This window comes from Trichoplax adhaerens, genomic scaffold (genome assembly GCF_000150275.1).
Source record: "Trichoplax adhaerens TRIADscaffold_32 genomic scaffold, whole genome shotgun sequence".
Lineage (NCBI taxonomy): Eukaryota > Metazoa > Placozoa > Uniplacotomia > Trichoplacea > Trichoplacidae > Trichoplax > Trichoplax adhaerens.
This window is the reverse complement of record NW_002060972.1, coordinates 276961-297982: the sequence shown is the minus strand read 5'-3', so window position 1 is coordinate 297982 and position 21022 is coordinate 276961. Positions and strand designations below refer to the sequence as shown.

General features: G+C 35.7%; 6 protein-coding genes across 6 annotated transcripts; 3 read left to right on the top strand and 3 right to left on the bottom strand.

Annotated features, from left to right (window-relative positions):
• Positions 1–411: 411 nt before the first annotated feature.
• TRIADDRAFT_61964 (uncharacterized protein) lies at positions 412–1955 on the top strand (the record flags this gene model as incomplete). Its single annotated transcript, XM_002117910.1, has 2 exons — positions 412–712; positions 1627–1955. 2 exons carry the CDS (start codon positions 412–414, stop codon positions 1953–1955), a joined length of 630 nt encoding a protein of 209 aa, XP_002117946.1.
• Positions 1956–2659: 704 nt separating this feature from the next.
• TRIADDRAFT_61963 (uncharacterized protein) lies at positions 2660–3298 on the top strand (the record flags this gene model as incomplete). The annotated part of the gene is made up of 2 exons (XM_002117909.1): positions 2660–2966; positions 3144–3298. The coding sequence occupies 2 exons, from the start codon at positions 2660–2662 to the stop codon at positions 3296–3298; spliced, it is 462 nt and encodes a 153-aa protein (XP_002117945.1).
• Positions 3299–4789: 1491 nt separating this feature from the next.
• TRIADDRAFT_33280 (expressed hypothetical protein) lies at positions 4790–5877 on the bottom strand (the record flags this gene model as incomplete). Its single annotated transcript, XM_002117888.1, has 3 exons — positions 4790–4896; positions 4998–5084; positions 5772–5877. Coding segments are annotated over 3 exons (300 nt in total), but the record flags the coding sequence as incomplete, so codon positions are not given.
• A 3692-nt stretch (positions 5878–9569) lies between these two features.
• Positions 9570–11528, bottom strand: TRIADDRAFT_61961 (uncharacterized protein; the record flags this gene model as incomplete). Its single annotated transcript, XM_002117887.1, has 3 exons — positions 9570–9931; positions 10799–11113; positions 11339–11528. The coding sequence occupies 3 exons, from the start codon at positions 11526–11528 to the stop codon at positions 9570–9572; spliced, it is 867 nt and encodes a 288-aa protein (XP_002117923.1).
• A 969-nt stretch (positions 11529–12497) lies between these two features.
• Positions 12498–14084, top strand: TRIADDRAFT_61960 (uncharacterized protein; the record flags this gene model as incomplete). The annotated part of the gene is made up of 4 exons (XM_002117908.1): positions 12498–12687; positions 12909–13223; positions 13440–13766; positions 13924–14084. 4 exons carry the CDS (start codon positions 12498–12500, stop codon positions 14082–14084), a joined length of 993 nt encoding a protein of 330 aa, XP_002117944.1.
• Positions 14085–16145: 2061 nt separating this feature from the next.
• TRIADDRAFT_33247 (uncharacterized protein) lies at positions 16146–16722 on the bottom strand (the record flags this gene model as incomplete). Its single annotated transcript, XM_002117886.1, has 2 exons — positions 16146–16273; positions 16620–16722. 2 exons carry the CDS (start codon positions 16720–16722, stop codon positions 16146–16148), a joined length of 231 nt encoding a protein of 76 aa, XP_002117922.1.
• Positions 16723–21022: the final 4300 nt, after the last annotated feature.

Genomic DNA, 21022 nt, shown 5'->3' with positions numbered 1-21022 from the left:
GGACAGAGTAATTTTGTACTAATTTCCATTGCTGCAAATAATTAATAAAGGTAAACAATCCAATTACCGCAAGCACCATCCTGTTAACGCAGTCAATGCCGACCAACTGCCTGGATAGTGGTGACCATATTGAAGTCAAGTTTGGGTTGATTCTTACTATTGATCCATTGCCAGCATTGCCATCGTTATTCAATTACTTCCATCACGACAGATGATTATGATGACGAGTATCTATAAGCCAATACTATGATTCTGTCGTCGCTTTTGCTCTCTAGCTATTTCAATGAAAATAAATGACTTGTCGTGACTGCTATCTGGTTTTTAAAGCTTTCAACCAAAGATATTTAGAGTTTTTTGATAGACTGACATTAATTATTATCCAAGAATTACTAGTCTGAAATAGAACCAAAGATGGCTTGGTTACCTATTGCTAGAGTGATATCACGTAGATCTACAATTTACTATTGTCATAATGCAGCTACCATGCCGTTTGCGAAGAGTCTCCATCCTCATATAACAATTATCAAATCATCACTGCATCAGGCAAGTAAATTTAACCAAGAATTATTAACGCCTTCCGATCCCGAGCTCCTATTTACCAATGTTCCAGGAAAGTATTTAGGGCTAACGAGTACGAATCATTTTAATGTGAGTTACACCGATGAAAATAGCACATCGCCATTAGTGACATTGGTAGTCCATGGCTGCCCAGGTAATCAATTCGATTTACTAGCAGTATAACTTTCTTCCTACGTTAATGTTTATCTTGCATCCCCTTCATTACATCGAATCCACTTCAAATAACTTCAATAATGACATTTTACTTTTATTATCATACAAACATTCCCTTATTGTAGTGTTGAGCATTTCTGAAGATAAACCATTGGATAGAAAGTACAGTACATATAATCTAGATGCATGAGTCCATTGATCAGTCGATCTGCGGCACTAACGTTGCAGGGCTGTTAGCAAATTACGGTAAAGAAAGGAGTATTGGTTGCTTTATGCCCAAAAAATATTCTCAAAATCACCTTTAGCACAAAAAAGTAGGCAATAATGTACATAAGGTTTGTTAATTTATCCTGATAGATTGAGTAGTAGTATATCTAGTGTGTAAAGAAAGAAGCATCAGTTACCTTTTGACGAAGAAATATTCTCAACATCACCTTCAGCACAACGAAAGTAGGCAATAATACACATTAGGCATGTTGATTTCATCCTGTATAGTGCTATAGCTAGTATTATAAAACGTAGGCAAAATGCAGTAAAGAAGGAGGATCTCTACTTTGACGAAGAAGTATCTTCAATATCGCCATTTACACGACGAAAGTAGGCAATAATGTACGTCAGTCATGTAAAAGCACCCTGTTAGGCTGTGTAGTGCTCTATCTAGTGTTGTAAAATGTTAATCAATTGCCACAAATTGGAGATGAATTAATCATGTACTGTCTGATTAGTAATTATTAAATAGTCAAATATCTTTTTATTGATATCTATAAGCGCTACAAAACTTTTATATTCTGTATGTCGTAATAAATGAATTAGGTAGAGTAAGATAGTACGATAAATTACCATTAGCTTTTAATTTCTCTTCATCTATTCTAACTTTATAATATTTCAATGTAGGTAGCCATTTGGATTTTCGTTATATTTCTTCTGTACTAGTTCCAGCCGGTGTTCGCGTTATTCGGCTTAATATGCCTGGATTTGGATCGTCTGAAAAACCTCCTGAATTTATCTATAGTGCTCACAATTTGGCTAAGTTTGTAGCTGCATTTTTAGATAATATCGGGGTTACAAAAATCAACATGGCAGTTGGAATTAGTTTTGGCTGCTCCATCGTAACCTCTTTATCAACTGTTCAACCCAATTTAGTCTTATCCTATGGACTTTTATCGAGTGTTGGTGGCCGACCGCATGCTGGTCTAAGGCCTTATTTTAGTAAGGATGGCTAATTTTAAAAGATAGACAGATTTACAGTAATATCTCTATCTATTATATCCAACGGTATATAATATTTAAATCTTATAAGTTCTAGTTACTATACTGTACACAACACCATCATGTTCTTGCTTTAAGATGCAGCTCGTGATGGTAGTTTATCAAATTGTACGCGTAAAATGATATGCTTAAAGCTACCGTAATGGCTCTCCGGCCGCGAATTATATATTATGAACTAGTTGCTGTCCATCCGTAAAATTTCTCTTCTATTAGAAAAATGGTTAAAGTAAAGAATCATTTAATTTCTCTGTAATGTCTCAGTCAAAGCTAAAAGATGAAATGTTAAGCTATAAACTAAGATTATATCTCTATCTGATATATTAAACAGTATCAAAGCATTGAAATGGACACAAAATAGATTTATTATCTAGCCATTTGACTATAGTTAATAAATGCAGCTGTATAATATATTTAGTAGTTGAAGATATGCAACTGTGATAGTAATCTATCAAGTTATATAAGATACTGGATATACATAAATGCAATGACATCATAACCATTGGCACGATTTACTGTAAAGCATTTGAATATCTAACATCTCTTTCCGTGTAGAAAATAATGATTTAAATAAGAAAGTAGAGCATATCAACGCTATGTCATCGTTCAGCTACATTAATTCAATTCTTCTTTCATTGCAGTAACTCAATTTGGAGCCTACATGCTAGAATTTTCATCAATAACCAGCGCAGCTATCTCCAGTATTTTGCGTTATGCCTTTCAACTTTCGGGCTTTAATGTCAATAAATTAAGCAAAGACGAAATGCCTAATACTGTTCGCATGTGTGGTATTGCCGACTTTCAGCTGCATCACCAAAATCTACGACATATTAGTCGCAGCAAGATTCCAGTACTTTTGGTTCACGGTATTGATGATCATCTAATAGAGAACAAAATCTTGAATGAAAATTGCCAAGCCCTTGGATTAAAGACCTTGAAGGAAATGGCCACGGAAAGTATAGAACCAGGTACAAGTATCTGTTCATGTCTTTTGTACACTATTTTGGCCAATTATTTTAAAGTGCTCTTACCGAATGAACTTCGATATGTATACGTAGATTATCGCTAAAATGATTTCTTCAATCTATCGACCTATAACTTATTGCTGCTACCTTATATACTCTCTTTTCAAAATAACTATCTAGACTCTCAAGAAAACAATTCCGTACTGTATGATATTAAAACCAATCCATTTCGACAGATTGTATTCAAAACGGGAGGCCATTATATTCACAAAATACATGCAAGATATATTGGAGAAGCTATTTTACGAATGCTAGAGAGAAATAATAAAGAATGATTGCAGCCATCAGTAGCTTAGCTGAAGAAGATATTCAGGGATTGAGCGTTGAAATTCCTTTCTGCTTTACAATTAGTGCTGCTATAGTGCAATATTGATACCTGGCTTATACGCAAAATTCGCAGTCCACTATATCGGATGCATTACTAATTTCGTTATTAATATCTTGATTGGTAGCTTGAAGCTACGTTCACCTAATTAAATTAAGATGACAAGCTAATGCTAGAGTGTAAGCCATTGCTATCGTTAGGCTATAATTTTGACATTGTATACTAAACCAAAGAATAAATATGCTTATAAATACTATACCACGAATCAATAACTAGTACACCTTGGAGATGACTCAATTTCTGTCTTGCGATCTTACATTTTGGATTTAATTCAAGGGCATCAATGTACCAATGACTAGTGCTGTATTTTTGTTACAGTAGACATGAAGCTCTACTTTTTTATTTTAATCTTATTTTTTTGACTCCCTTCAGAGCTGTTGCCATGGCGAAATAAAATACTGTAATGAACTTAATTTAATGTTATTACTAATGCTACTCTTGTATTTTTAAAGTTTAATTTCAACTCTAGCTCCAAAGCTGTAGTTACCGGGAAGTAAAATACTGTATAATTATGACTGATGTTGAATCATATAGTTATAAATGGATGATCTTTTATATGTGCGTGATATGCATATCTACGCCAATAAGTAGGTATTAACTACCTGCACTATTGGCTTGTTCAATATCTTTAACGAGAAAAACATCTCGGCAGCAACAGGGGCATTTCAACTTCATATTTCAATAGCTCTCAATAAAGATACCTCATGCATACTGTGCAAAGTCAGAAACTACATTGATGCAATAAGGAACTTGAATTAATCATCTTCAATTAAACTACTGAAAGTGCGCATAAATAATTAATTACTGTAGCTCATACACCCGAAGAAATGTCAGTACACAACATTCGCGAAACACAAGTTTTAATTGAACAAGAGTTTTATTGATATTACAACATTGGAGAGATATCTTTTGACAGTGACAGCTTTACAACGACAAAAGATGAATCCACTCCTTTACTTCAACTTCTTCTTGGGACGTAGATTGCTACAATGGCCACACTTTCTCTTTCGGCAGTTTTTAGCACGAGGATGCAAGCGAGCGTAACATCTAAATTATTGCAACAAATAAACAAGATTCGCGGTTAGTCCTTGTAATCCTATCTATACGGTTTTGAAGGACAGTTATTATACCGCCGGGTCAATGACGAGAAGTTCTAAATTTAATATTTATCGACTAATGTACTTGGAGAAGGTACCAATATGGGTACGTCGATCGCATTAAGCTATCAGTAAAATTGAGTCACTGTAGTTGTGTCGTCAATGACAAGAAGTTCTACATCTAATATTTATCGATTCATGTACTTGTAAAAGAAGATACCAATATATGTAGATAGATCGCATTAAGCTATCAATAAAGTTGAGTTACTGTCGCTGCATCGTACTTACTTGCGGCAGATCATCTTGTCACAGTTGTATTTTTGGGCAAGAATTCTCAAGCTAGGTTCAATAACGCCACCACGTAATCGAAGTACCAAGTGAAGAGTTGATTCTAAAATAAACAAAGAATATTACCATGTTATATAAATCTTGAATTGACAGCAGCGACAAGTACCAACGATACGTTACGTATGACTGCCATAAGATATTTACCTTTCTGGATGTTGTAATCGGATAGGGTTCTTCCATCTTCCAATTGCTTACCAGCAAAGATCAACCGTTGCTGATCTGGTGGGATACCTGAAGCGAAAAATTCGAATAGCCTTTAGAATGGTAAAAGTATATATTCCCAACCATACTGTCTCGTTACAAGTAATCATCTCTCATCGATCGTGTACTGTCGATAACTGAGAAGATATTAGGGGTTGTAAACTATCCAATATTGCTTCTAATGTGATTGCGACGAGTGTGGTTACTTGAAAATCTCATGTACATAAACGAATCAATAAGAAAACGCTAATCCTTACGAGCTGCAATGATTATCAGATTGGAGATTAGTGTACTAAAGTAGGTAATGCAACGTAACCATGTCAGCAGCACTTATTTACGATCAACAGTCATCAGTAAAGTAATAAGGTACGAATAACATACGATGATTGATCATCCTTTTGCTAGTATAAGCTATAATCATACAGTAGTTGACAGTTTCCTAATAATCAACCATGATTGCTCTCATGACAGCTACAACAACCATGAGTCAAGTACAAGAGGCTGAAGAACACGACCAATAACAGAATTGGACAAAATGATCCATTTTATCATTAGCTACTAATGCCAAATAGTATAGTAAGGATAAGGTTAATACAGAATGATGGCCATTTGTCGACGATTACATCCAAACTACAAATCCTGTACGATGGATCGATGCCTTACAGTACAATAACCGGTTTACTTCATCGACTATAAAACGACACTGTCATGGCGTACCTTCTTTATCCTGAATTTTGGATTTTACATTTTCAATGGTATCGCTAGGTTCGACCTCTAGCGTGATGGTCTTTCCAGTTAAAGTCTTAACAAAAATCTGCATGGCGAATTCCTTTTCTCCTATATAGCATTCAAGGAAGAAAGAATCAGCCTAGTTGGATAACAAGCTATCCTCTCTATGGAATTGATGTTGCTACGCTACTGAATACACCACTATACTGTACAGTGTACAGTAGTCAACCATACAATCTACTCTACGAAAGACGACTGACTTGCAAAAAAAATATCAGAAATCATCTCTAACAAGAAATGGCGAGTTCTAGCTCGCCTGGACAAAAAAATAACATCACTCAATTCACTTTTCTTTGTTCCTGCTGTCTCCTAACATTCTACTACAAGCATTAAGTAAAGTATTCCCTTTGAAATGGACGATTCCATTATAATAGAAAAACTCCACTTGAGTTCACTATGGTAGCAGTGGAATCACCATGGATGATGAATTTAAAATAACATGATTTCCATCCAATGGACACGTTAACAAACTTATCAAAAAGTAAAATAGTCTATAAACACAATCCATGATCAATTCACTGCTGAATTATTAGGCTAGAAAGGGATTAAAATCAAAATTGAAGACATTGAATGTCGCTACCTTGCCAATGGACTCCACTTGCTTCCAAGGAATGAGCAAGAAAGGGCGAACACGCGTTCTGCGAAAAGATTTGATCATGCGCAATCCAACGGTTGAAGCTAGTTCCTCTCCGCTGTGTATTTGGTGATTTTACTCACAGTACAGTGCTACAGTATGGTTCTAGACAGCTGTTACAGTATGCATACGGACATACTTGCTTGATATCGAAGCTGTACACTGTGTACAGTACGGTACGATACCAGTCCAATAGTCTTGGACCGTCGGACGGACTTTTCATACCTGATGAGGCCGACCATGTCCAAAAGTCTTGGACTGTCGGACGGACTTTTCAGACCTGATGAGGCCGACCATGTCCAAAGTCTTGGACTGTCGGACGGACTTTTCAGATCTGATGAGGCCGACCATGTCCAAAAGTCTTGGACTGTCGGACGGACTTTTCAGACCTGATGAGGCCGACCATGTCCAAAGTCTTGGACTGTCGGACGGACTTTTCAGATCTGATGAGGCCGACCATGTCCAAAAGTCTTGGACTGTCGGACGGACTTTTCAGACCTGATGAGGCCGACCATGTTCAACAGTCTTGGACTGTCGGACGGACTTTTCAGATCTGATGAGGCCGACCATGTCCAAAAGTCTTGGACTGTCGGACGGACTTTTCATACCTGATGCGGCTGACCATTAGGCCTGATCATTTTGCATAGATAGATTTTAGATTTTTTTATACACTTCGTTTAAGCTGTCCTACTGATACGTTAGACATGCTTAAACGAAGTGTATAAAAATCTATGCAAAATGATCAGGCCTACTGACCATGTCCAAAAGTCTTGGACTGTCGGACGGACTTTTCATACCTGATGAGGCCGACCATGTTCAAAAAGGACTATTCGGTACGAATCTTCCTTGTCTGTTTTCTTAATCACTCGTATTCATTTGAAAAACATGGATGATCTAAAGTTACTCTGCTTCCAAGCAGAACTTAGCAACAGGTAATGGTATACAATATAATATGACTTCATCGAGAAAAAAATCAGTCAGTTCAGAATCCACTAACGAAGTATTTAGCAACCTATTTGTGAACGAAATGAGGTTAAATGTCTGTCCGTCCCGAAGGCTGTTCACTGTAGGATATGTCCTATGAGCAGTGCCAAAGGAAAATCATTTTCCTGGTCTTTCTACTCTACGCTATCATTGAAACCGTATGCCATAGTGTACAAAAACCAACTACTGTTAGCAGCTCCAATCGCAGACAGGACAGTATACTACGGTAGTACAGTAGAACGCATATATCGTTTCAGATATATGACTGAGTTAAGATGACCAGCAAAATGCAAAATAGTCAGTCCGCCATTTTTAGTATACTGAACGACTGTTAGCTATAATTCCTCTGTTTGCATATGCTATATCAGGGACTATAGCCGCTGCAAAAAAAAAACTCTCCGTGGCCGTGATGGCATTACAAAAAAATCGGCTGCTACTTTATGTATACTATATAATATATAGAAATTGCATTAGCTATACCGTACTAATACTGCAGCTTAGCACGAATGCCATGGCAACGGCAAGGACTTCTACTTGTGGCTTTAACCCTTTCATGAATCATGGGTTATCATGGATAGCTCTCCCTTGTTTTTCGTTGAAATGTCCATTTCTCCGTAGAAGCAGAATAGCAAACTTAAAAAATGGACCAACATCGGTCCGAATTGAACCAGGCTGTCGAGAGCTCGCATTTAGCTCTTGAGCTAGTTCAGCGAAACCCTGACCAACGTCTATGCGTCTGTTTAAATTGAACCTGGCTGTCGAAAGCTCGCTTTTAGCTCTTGAGCTAGTTCAGCGAAGCCCTGACCTGGAACAGGCATAGTCTAAACCAGTATTCTGTACACTACTAAATTGTGCCAAACATGTTTTGCTTATACAGGATTTGAGAGCTTCCATGATAATTACTGTTAGCCAAATATCTATTTTTACATATGATTAGACGCATATACACTATATTCCAAGATGCTTATCGTTGGCTAATTTAGACCTGTGCTCTGCAGCGTGCATTACCTTGCCGTCTGATCAAAATGGCCGAAACTTGCTATTCCATAGTACAGGGTGGGTAAACTCGATAAAGTCATACAATTGCATTGAAAATCGACATAAAAATTGCCGATTTGAACACCAATCATAACAATGAAGCGTAAATTGGCTAAGTATTGCAATCAATAATAATGATTACTTTGAGGTTGACAATATAGATCATGTGGAATAATACAACTAGGGGGTTATAATTTGATCTACAGTGAGTTAGTGTCAGTAGCCCACTATATTATTAGTATATTCAGACATTTCTGAAATTTCACATTCAGCTACAAAGTAAGCGTAAAACACACTGAAAGACATCGATGTAACTGGATACGTAAATGCCGCAGTGTGTTGCATCACTTAGAGTTGCTGGATACTGCACTGCAGAGATGATCTCTCAACAGATTCCAAGACAGTCAGCTATTAACGCGGAAAAGTATATATGCGAGCGGTTTAGTACAGTAAACTCGTTCTTTCTCATTAGAGGTCCTCAGCTGATCGATTACGTTGTATCTTTGTAAACAAGGTTTTGTTCAACAAATCTTAATTTTCTAACGTCTTCAAAGATTCTTGATCTATCAACCTTATAGATATTTAGTGAATGTACAACTGTATACATTTTCAAATAGAGATAAAATTTTTCTTGCTATACGAGCTACTGCAACATTTATCTTACAAAGTGTAGGCCTATGCTCTTATTACCAAATAATGTAATAAAAACTTTTTCATGCATGAATCCTCTTCTAACGATCCATATCTAAAAGTCATGTATTATAATAATTAGCAAAAACAATCGTTTCTGATGTTATATCCACAACCAGAGGATCCAATTTGATGAAATCATTTACTGCTTATTCATAACTTGTATAATAATTTTTGCAATATATTTCGCATGGAATTTTTGAATATAATGGCTACCATTTCTAAACACAATTTCTCGTGATTGATTTAATTGTATTTCATACATGACTCCATTTTCTATATCTGAAAAGTAAAAACAATCCCTTATTAAAAACGGTGCGACATGTACGTTTAATATGAGAAGATACTTTAAAAGTCGTTTATGAGTTTTTAAGTTTAAATCATTGAATATTGTACATAGGGATATGAATCTCACCTTGTTCGCCATTTAAATCACTTAATTCCGTCATACTTTTTAGTCCTAATATTTGACCAACTTCACTAAATATTTCATTTTCAATAAGTGGATCATCCTTTCCGTATGCTAAAATGACAGGAACTTTCCTTTTACCAATGGATTTTAAATTATTGGCATGCTGGTCAAAATCGATATTGGTAGTCAACTGGTGACTATGTACCATTTCATTTTCAACAAATTTGCTCATTTTAAATCCAGCCATTCTATAAGCACAAGTTAAAATCTTGGTAGCTATAAAGTTGGTTACCCATGAAAGATCCAGAAGGTATGCTGACAACTTTATCGCTAGTAAAAAAAGAAGCATTGTTATCTTACACTAGTGTAGTAATGCACCCATATTTGAATATATGGATAGCTATATTAGATATATTTAGGCTGCTTTGGATAGATATTACCGTGAAGCCAATATTAGATGATTGCTAACTACTATATTAGAAATTGTTGATGACTAATAGTAGCCAGTTGACTAATTATGGTACAAGATTTATGTAGCTAAAAACACTGTAGTTGTTAAAATACCCTTCGAAGAAAGGGCCTAGACGTTAATGGAAGAGTAGTGACATCTTTAGTAGAACGATTTCGATTGTAGAAAATAATGACGTACTATTAGAGAAAAGTGTTTTGTTTGATGATTCATATCTGATTGTAGATTAATCAAGTTGTCATAAATGGATTTAACGAATGTTTATAAGAACTGTAGAGATGAGCTCACAGAGGAGAAGAGACTTTACTTCTCTTTAAGCTCGGAATACTTTCGATTTTAGACTAGATTCTTGTAGTAATTAATTATTGCTCTACTATTACTAAATCCTTGTAATAGAAGCCTTTTAGGAAATACTATTTGACTAAGATAATTATTATGAGACGCATTTATTACGACTAGTTAAAATTTGTATGTTATCTTATAGAATTACAGGATAGCAACATTTGCAGGTAGATGTTCACTAATATAGAATCTTGTATATTATCCTATAACGTTCAGGTATCATTGCTTACAAATCGATGCTTATTTAAAGCGATTATTATATCATTTTTTAGATATTAATGACTACAAACCCATACGAATTTGAAGCGCGTTTTATTTAATTACTAAAATGTCGCATGCATGAAACTAATACTCGAGCTGTTGGTTAGGTAGTAACAAAGTAGTACCTGCAAATGGTCTAATAATGCGGTGGGGTCTTAGGCCAAAGGTAGATAGGAGTGTAAAAGCTGAAATTAATTCTGGATGTGTAACAGACAAGGTGGCAATGATTGCACATCCAAAGCTATGTCCAACAGCCATATCAACCGTATGAATATTAATACTAGATAAAAAGTTAGCTAGCCAATGGGCCATTGTGTTAAAATTGTATACGAGCTCATCCGGTTTCTTCGTAGCTCCAAAGCCAGGGAGATTAACTCTGATAACCCTTAATCCTGCTTGAACCAGAGGTGGAGCAAGGTATCGAAAGTCATGATGGCTACCTATAATCACATGCATTTAATTTACTCATAAGACAAACTGTTGTACCGATCATCGTAATCATTATGTCATCTAATGAGCGATACTGATCATCTCATCCAACCTATTTTAACCATGGTCAGTGTACAGTATTGGATCTAGCTTCGATTACTCTTAACTTGATGAAAAGTTAAATTTATGGAACAGTCTGAAATTGAATCAATCCGTGATACCCTATCATCACTTACCAGGAGTTCCATGAACGGCTAGAACAATTCGAAATCCTGTAGGATTTTCGTCAGTGTAGCCAGCTTGGAAATTGTTGATAGAAGTTATGCCCATATTATTAGTACTGACTTGAGTGTATTTTACCTCCGGATCAGATGGTGTTGGTAATTCAAACTCATTATTGTTGTGTTGATCCTTGTTTGATGCCATGCTTCTACTGTTATTGCTATCCAGTGCCTCTGTTAGTGTCGATTATACCACTCATTGATGAGAGTTTAAATTCAAGATATCAAAGTTTGTCGATGCAATTCTAATTTCATACGCGACTGCACCTACCTAGTCAATGTACATTACAAAGGCAGTCGTTAGAGCTTACTTTCATTGCTACTTTAAATATGACACGATATCATCCAAGTAATCAAAGATCAACAGAGACTAAAACAAGTAGAATTCGATGACATTACAAAGGCAGTCGTTAGAGCTTACTTTTATTGCTGCTTTAAATATGAGACGATATTATCCAAGTAATCAAGGATCAACAGGGACTGAAACAAGTAGAATTCGATGACATTACAAAGGCAGTCGTTAGAGCTTACTTTTATTGCTGCTTTAAATATGAGACGATATTATCCAAGTAATCAAGGATCAACAGGGACTGAAACAAGTAGAATTCGATGACATTACAAAGGCAGTCGTTAGAGCTTACTTTTATTGCTGCTTTAAATATGGCACGATACCATCCAACGAATCAAGGATCAACAGTGACTGAAACAAGTCGAATTCGATGATCTACGACCCATCTACAGCGTAAGGTTTATTATCAGAAGTACCCTAACCCGATTATTTTGATGAAGGAGACTAGTCGATACCATATGCATGGCAGTAAATAATATAGTATACTGTATGTTATGCTAAAGTCTAGTCACGAATGAGAATTTAAACTCCTTTCATCGTACAAGAATTAATTAGCAAGGATGCCAATAACATTACGTATTCCTAGTATCGTCGTCTAGGTAGTGGACACACCCTAAACACGATACACGCACTGTTTACACTATCATCCATTCCAAGTACTAGCCGACAAGAGAAAGCATATTGTACATTTACATATATTAATGTAGAATATACAAGATAGATAGATCTACAATTGATCCAATCATTCCTAGAAATTTCTCAGCCATGTCAAGCAACACGCATCAACAAGAAAATGACAAGTACGATTTACCTACACCATCGGATCCAGAGGTAAAATACACTCAAGTTAGTACCCAAAATATGGGTATTACTTCTGTCCGCCATTTTAAGGCTAGCTACACGGACGAAAATCCTACAGGATCTCGAATTATTATAGCCATGCACGGATGCCCTGGTAAATGATCAATCTTCATCAATGATAAAATAAGAATTTAATCAGTTGTATTTAATGCAAACTTATAACTCTGTTCATCATTGTCATGCCCGACGCCAATATTGTACACGATCCTTAAAATAACGTACACATCGCCAGAAATACTGTTCAACACTTGAACAATGTGGCGAAGGATCCATGACGGTACTAACTGTCGATAACTGTTTGCTATTTTATTTCAGGAAACCATTATGACTTTCGTTATCTTGCTCCTCCGTTAGTTCAAAAAGGATTTAGAGTGATAAGGATCAACCTTCCTGGATTTGGAGAGACAGAAAAGCCAGATGATCTCCAATATAACCCCATGAACCTGGTCCATTTTGTGGTGAACTTTTTGTCTAGTTTGAATATTGACAAGGTTGATATGGCAATTGCACATAGCTTTTCATGCACAGTTATTTCCAACCTACTTGTTACACATCCAAACTTGGTTTTAAGTCTTGGGCTGATATCTGGCCCTGGCCTAAGACCTCACCACTCTATAAGTCCATTTTCAGGTAATTTCTACCACACTGTTTACCAATATCGATGTTATACCTACTGTCTACTGTCGTGTTCAATTCATTATCAGCTACGAGTAGATTAGGTCGAATAGGTCTGCATTTCGTTACGGTTAAAAATTGCCTTCTATATTATGCTATCAACAAATAATCGTACGTACACAGTGAGTTTTATTTACTTCAGTAACTTAACCTTTATTTGACTTCAATTAGTGGTGAAATTATTATCCTACTTACTCCATTTCTGCTGGTTAACCAAAGTCATAATTGGAATGATTTTGCCTTACTTTTATCGCATGCTTGGATTTAAAGTGAGCAGATTCGTCAAAGGTGAAATCGAGCATACTCAAGATATAGTTGCCAGTCTTGATTTTGCACTACACACCAAGAATTTACAATGCATTCGTGATCGAAATGCTCCTGTTATCTTGGCTTACGGGAAGAATGATGCACTTATCGAAAATGCGATATTTAGTGGAATTGGTCAAACTTTAGGATTAAAAACCATGAAGGAATTAGCAGAGATTAGTGATGGACAAGGTAAGTTTCATAAACAAGATGAAATATTAACTGATTCAACAATTTTACATTAAATGGATTTGCAACTTCTACACGTATTTTCACATGGAAAAGGATCATTTTCCGTCTTCACTCATTGCATTATTGCCAGCAGAATTGATTCTATTTACTTTTTCAGTCGTAGAAAATGATGCCGTACTATATGAACTACGAACACGTCAATCACGGCAAATTGTATTTAGGAATGGTGGGCACTACGTTCAAAAATTCCACGCGAAATATATTGCCGAAATGATTTCACAAGTTTTAAATAGTAGTAATGTAACTGCGTCATTATAAGCGATAAAAATGTCCTACTGGTATGATGCAGTCATGGAGAGCATGTTTGGTTTCAGGCCATACATTTGAACGAGAACGGATGCTTTACTAATTACAATAATCATTACGATGGAATAGGAAACTGTACTGCGATCAATTTTAAATTTTTTCTCTCTATTAGATAAATTATTCCTTTGGACTTACTCATTTAAAATAAATCCATAAATTTCGTTGTAGCCAGGATAAAGGAATGGTAATACTGTACGTATATGCATACATTTCCTATTCAGGAAAGATTGTATCTATTTGTTCTATCGATCTCTAATTGATATAAAATGTTCTGTGATTGATGTTGTATGTACTGGCCTTTCTTAGATTAATAAATTATTATATTCCATGTTAGTACTGTAATCCGCTGTCCTTCTATTTCGAAATGTGTACATGTCACGTATATACTGCTCTTGGCGAGGAATTGATCTTCTATGCCTGTTGAATATAGGTCATAATTGCAGTAAGCACTGATTTATAGCCAGTTATGGCCTCAATTTAGGTTTACCATTGGATCAGCAATAGATTAAAAGAGGTCCAATATTTCAAACGGATATGCCTACACATAACCTATATATCTTATCTACAGTATAGTGAAAAAGTTTCGTTGCATGGCTAATTTATTTGCTTTAATCATCTACATTAGATTGACTTGATTTTGTCTCTAACTTGACAACTTCATCATAATCATTTCGAGATGGATCGGTCCTATTGGAGACTATAGATAGTTATTGATATTTCTATTTCAATCCACTCCACTACTGGCAATACCTGTATGTCCTCGTAGAGTAAGAAATATAGTAGCCTTGCTGCAATATCTGCGTATTATGATTAGTAATGCTGTACTGCTATTACTATCATCATTTGATGGGTTATCCAAGGAAATTACTGAACAAGTTATAACCTGATTGCCATCTCTGTGCTGCATGACTGCTTCACTAGATTGAAGAGCTTAAACTCATCTAGCGTAGTTACTACCCAGTGAACATGGATGCTATAAGTAATGGAATGGATGCCTGCAGGAGTTGCAATTTACGGCATTTTCTGTACAGGATATCGACTGTTTACTACAGCACAGATCAGAGTAGTAGATGGACTTTAGATCTTCCACTGCAGGAGTCGCTACAAAATGTTACGGAATTTTCTGTTCAGGATATCGACTGTTTACTACAGTACAGGTCAGAGTGGTAGATAGAATTGAGATCTACTGCAGGAGCCGCGAAAAAATTTGTAATAATGTCTTACAGGTTTCGGAATAGTCGAAATGATATAAAATACCGTGTATTTTATTTAAATAACTTACTGGTGCGTATATTAGCTGGTCATCGCCATTCGTCATTGCAAATATAAACTTTACGAGAGTCTTTCCTGAATAAAAGTGATCCTCGAAAGCGATTTTGTTCATAATAGCAGTTTTGTCACAACATCCTTCGATATCAGAATAATCGGATTGGCAGCTATCTTAGTTTTTACTAATTTACTCGCTCGTGTACTAGTTGGTCAAGGGAATAATTTTCCGCAACAGCAATTTATCGTTACAACGAGTAATCGATTAATTCTACACCAACTTTGCAAATGTCTTTCACTTCTTTTTACTTTCGATAGGGTTTCGGATGTTCAAAATACACGCCTGATAAGTGATTATAATCTTATGCGATACTAAATGAGATACAATACCAACAAATGGCATGATGAGAAATTATCAAAACTAAATACGATCTTACATCTATTAGCGGGTCAATATTTGATCAACGAAAAATAACCATGAAGATTTGCGGCAACTTTCGTTTATCAGTCCAAAAGTGTTTTATACTTTTATTTATTTTATGGACATGTACAATGCTCAGTCAAACCAATTCATCGAACATTAGGTATTAGTGTATAAGACACTCTTGCTTTCTCTCATTCTTACTATAGAAACAAGCCTATTCCAATTTGCATCTTCATATCATTTTCCCGTTAACGTAAGCATCAAAAATAAGGTTGTCTCTATAGATTTTGTAATAAAGATACGTTATTGAATAATGTGATATACTATTCCACTTCTATTGGAGATGAAACATGCCCAATCTTACCGTTCTGGATACCATAATATGCTAAAGTATGCTCATCTTCTAGGCGTAATCCACCAAAGACTAGACGTTGCTTACCTGAAGGTATTCCTATAACGTTAATCATCCATTGGTGAAAACGCTTACTGTCCATGATAACAGGAATTGCAATTCGAATCATTACAGGAAAGAGTTGACTGTAGGCAACATGCACTTATTTATACTTGTACCTAAATAATACTTCATGCTAATCTAAATACTACTTGGATGATCCAATTTAGATCCATTTCCATTGCTAGCAGAATTATCAACTCTACTACACATTATCATGCCGTAGCCTACTTTATGTTCTGCTCATTGCACAATCATGGTAAAACAGCATTCAGATTGCTATTCATTCAAGATGAAATCTCTTTAGCTTAAAGTCATTTTCGCTAATAATTAATCTACGCCTTACCTACTTCAAATTCGTATTTCATTTTGACCATTTCGATAGTATCACTAGGGTCTACAATTAACCTCGTTAATTTCCCCATAGAGGTTTTAATGTAGATGAACATCTTGCTTACTATTGCTAGATCAACTAAACTTGCCTTCAATTTTGGAATGTACAATCTAGATGGGACAAAGTTTCCAAAATCAGTCATCAAGGAAAACTGTACATAAAAATCAATACTACAACAGATCAAACAGTAATTTGTTAATAACATTGTAACGCAGCCTATACATCGACATCCAGCACAATTGAAATGAGTAATCGATCATCATGAACGCGGATAATGTTGATTATCGTTGTTGGATCAACTAAACTTGCCTTCAATTTTGGAATGTACAATCTAGACTGGACAAAGTTTCCACATTATTAAAGTCAGTCATCAAAGAAAAATGTTCATAAACACAACACAAGAGATCAGACAGGAATTTGATAATGAAATTCCAACGCAGCCTTTACATCGACATCAAGCACAATTGAAATGAATAACCGATGATCATGAACGCAGATAAAAATGATAATATTAATTAATAAAGCGATACACTATTGGATGTCAAACTTCAACAGTCCGATCAAAATGGTGCCGTAAAATGGATGAATTTCCCTCATGGAAGAGTCGACGCAAGATGCCAAAGGTTTTTAACATACAATATCTGTGTTATGGGCAGATTCTTGCAAGTCACTATCATACCGCGATAATAGCACTCATGATAGCATTCTTCTACCTTACCTTAAGGCCTCTACAAAGGTAATTCACCAGTTCTTCGTTACCTTGTTGACTAATGGTGGCAGAAAGTGTGAAAACTAACGCGGCCAATTCGTATTTGATGATACCGTGCGCAGCAAGTTAGCGCGGTGGTATCTTGCCCTCCTGTAGGGTACTGTACTATCCACGTCGATTTTGCATATACGTGTATATTGTACCCTACCGCCAGTTTTCTAGAATGGCTGGACTGGGGAAGAATTGTATATTTAGATCGATTTTGACTTAATGCCAGATATCCTTTACCCTAAACCTATTTGCAGCAGGCTTGATTGAATACCCGAGCTGATTAACCATGGTATACTCCATTTCGTAATGGAGGCCTTAACCTATTGGGAATGCTATAGATTTAATTGATATTATTTAATTTCTAAAGCTCTTAAATTAACCATGGATTACTCTAGGTTCTCATCGGATTTAGAGTACAGTAAGTTGAATTAATCCTATTCACTGAATCCTTGTTCACCCATAGTTTGCTTAATTTGGTAATCCAGATCCTAAATATATATATTAGGAACAGGCGTAATGAATTAATTTATTCCCAGAGATCCTTAACGCGATTAACGATTACTAAATTTCGTAAATCATATTAGAAATAGGTCTAATAAGAGATCCTTTAGCGTAGACCCAACCTCGTTCAACGTTCATTTTCGTCCACTGCTGAAATTCAACCAAAATTCTCTGTTGAGGTGGCTCAGTCTACTCACCTTCGATTATTCAATTTCGTAATCCAAGTCTTGATCCAATTTAACTGCGGTTAAATTCAATTTTAGTACCTATACCGTATACCTATGTAGTTTTGCCACATTATTGTGCGGATAATACTGAATTGGATGCATTACAGACATATATTAAATTGAAGGTAATGTCGGGCTGGCAGATGGTCTCGCAGACTTTGATGGCAAAAATGCAGCTGATTATTATAATCATCGACAACATGATATTATCTTTTATTTGTTCATTTCTTTTCCGCAATAGTCGGTTGTCTTTCCTAAGCTAGAGATTGCTAAAATACTCAGAGCAGAGTTTTATTAACCTTATATGATAGTGTGATTATCTTATTTCCTTCCTGGTAGACTCTTTAGTCTTCATCTACATCGTTTAAATACTGTATAACAGCGCCATTTTCCTATAAATCGCATACTCAAGAATGAGTTAATCTTGACGCATAAAGCCCATCATCACTACTTGAAATGAGCGAGAAAAAATCCCTGTTAAACATTGAAAATAGACTGTATTATTTTTCCTGTTCATTTCTGTCCTCTACAAGCAGTTTTCAGTCTTAACAAGGGCATTTAGAAGCAGGCATGATTCTCATGTAGATCATTGTCACGACCGTGTTTGTGACTCAAGATCATTCTGTAAAATAGGTATGTTTTACCCTGATCGATCTAGCAAAGCAATTTCGCAACTTGATATACTATAAAGTTGAATTACTCTTCTCATCATTGCTTCTAAGCTGATATGATTGGTACTAGTCTACCTGTTTAGGCAACTTTTTGATCAACGTCTACGCATATATTTTCCTTTATGGCGATTTTTCTGCATATCACCTGGCTATCGATGTTACCAACATGTAGTAATTTAATATACTTTTAAAGCCCGTCGTTATAGATCTACCTGGTACCATTTGCTACTGTATGTCTTTGGTCGATTTTTTCCTTATGAAACGAATCCAATACTGGCCAATTAGCTGTTCAACACCTTTATCATGGTCTACTTCCATGAACCCCCACAAATATACCTACAGTATTTGCATAAACGTAGAGTAGTAACGCACTATTGCATCCTTTGCAGCCATAGAAACAATTTCATTCATGAACCGTGTTTGATGGCTGCACAGCAGACTAAAAGTAGGACGGAATTGGTTCAGTTACAACACGAATTCAACATGGTTAGGTAATGATTGGATAGAATCGAAAATGATCAATCGACTTGCTACTGTTCTAATTCAATCAATTTGGGGGATTTCTTAACGTATCAAGAATAAAATTGGAGTAACTCTATAACAATGTGACTTGCAGGTATAGTAGTCTCACATCTCCATCAATATCTCTGTTGCCATCATATGAAGTAAGTTGAAATCTAATTCGATTATAGAAATGGAAGAAAAAATATTTTATTTTATTTTTTTGGGGGGGGGGGGCACTGTAGCATTGGTGTTCAGATACTGCTATTGGACAAGGTAGCAATTATGAACATCTCTTGTAGCTCTACCAATTGCATGCCATCGCTGTTGCCTAAACTGCAAGGTCTGACATTGGATCTAGCTATTAGGCTTAGCTGTAAATTAAAATTTTTATGACCAAAACACATTCGTCCCAGCTTTTATACTTTCATTTATTTATTGCACAGTACAATGCTACTAAATGCATCGAATAATGTCATTAGATAGATTCATTGCTGCAACAGGTTCATGTGGTATTTCTTCGTCAAGCCTCTCCTTTAATGTAAGAAAAGACGAAATAGAGGCACTTGATGATGTCCTATCGACGATATAGCGGCAAAGGCTGTGATGGCATGTAAAGGTATGAAATAAAGTGCCTTCCTGTCATGGTAGCGTATTCCATAGGAGATAAGCTATCTCGAAGATGGCTATAACAGATTGCAATGCCGTGCTACATGATCTTAAACAGTATTTATTAATAAACTACTAACATTGATTGATGGCAACCTTGGAACATTTTCTTACAGTAATTACCAAAAAGAGCCTAGAAATATAATGATGAAGCTGTTCAATCAAATAAAATGGTGACTGACTAACTGCAGTCCATATATCGAATGATGCTGTAGTAAAAAATGTTTAACTAATGCTATCATACTCTATCAATTAAGATTGCGTTATCATTTCATTTGTAACTTTTATAATTATTAAGGAAAACTATCCAAAATTAGTCTGCTATTACTACAGCCTAAAGTAAAAGCAACTCAATACTAACACAGGATCAAACAGGCTAAACATTTATCAATCTCGTATACGAGCAGGCAAATAGGTATCGGGTATACTGTAGTTTTTATTATTGAACTTTTAGCTAGTCAATGCTTCTATTTCCAAGTGCAGACTGATTCGTTTCTGAATTCCACACCCACTGTGCAACTGGTAGAAATTGTCGTCTAGCACTACGGGTATATGGTCCGGTTACCAGACATAGAAATTATAAAATCATATCGGTAACGAATTCTTCCACTCTAGCAATAAAGGCAAAGATAATATACAGTAGCTAGAAGACATATCAAGTCTGCAATCTGCATTCGCAGACATACTCGTATGCCATTTGTTATATTTACATTTTTAGCCGTCATTTCCTATTTCTAATTTTCTTGCTGATTTATCAAAATAAATATAAAATAATTTGACATTGGCAATTAGGCGATCGATTTATGATCTCACTCAAAAGAATTATCCGGGCTGGCAAATATTCATACCTGCCGCTACAGGATCGTAAACTGAACAATTTATATTCTACATGCAGAGAAAGATTATTTTTGAGAAATTGTAACACTAATTTGTGAGCTAAGGTTAAAGTCCTCCATACTGGAATGCCTAGTTTAATTAATATCTTAATACCAACAATGTTTTATATGAATAACGACTAATGAGAGA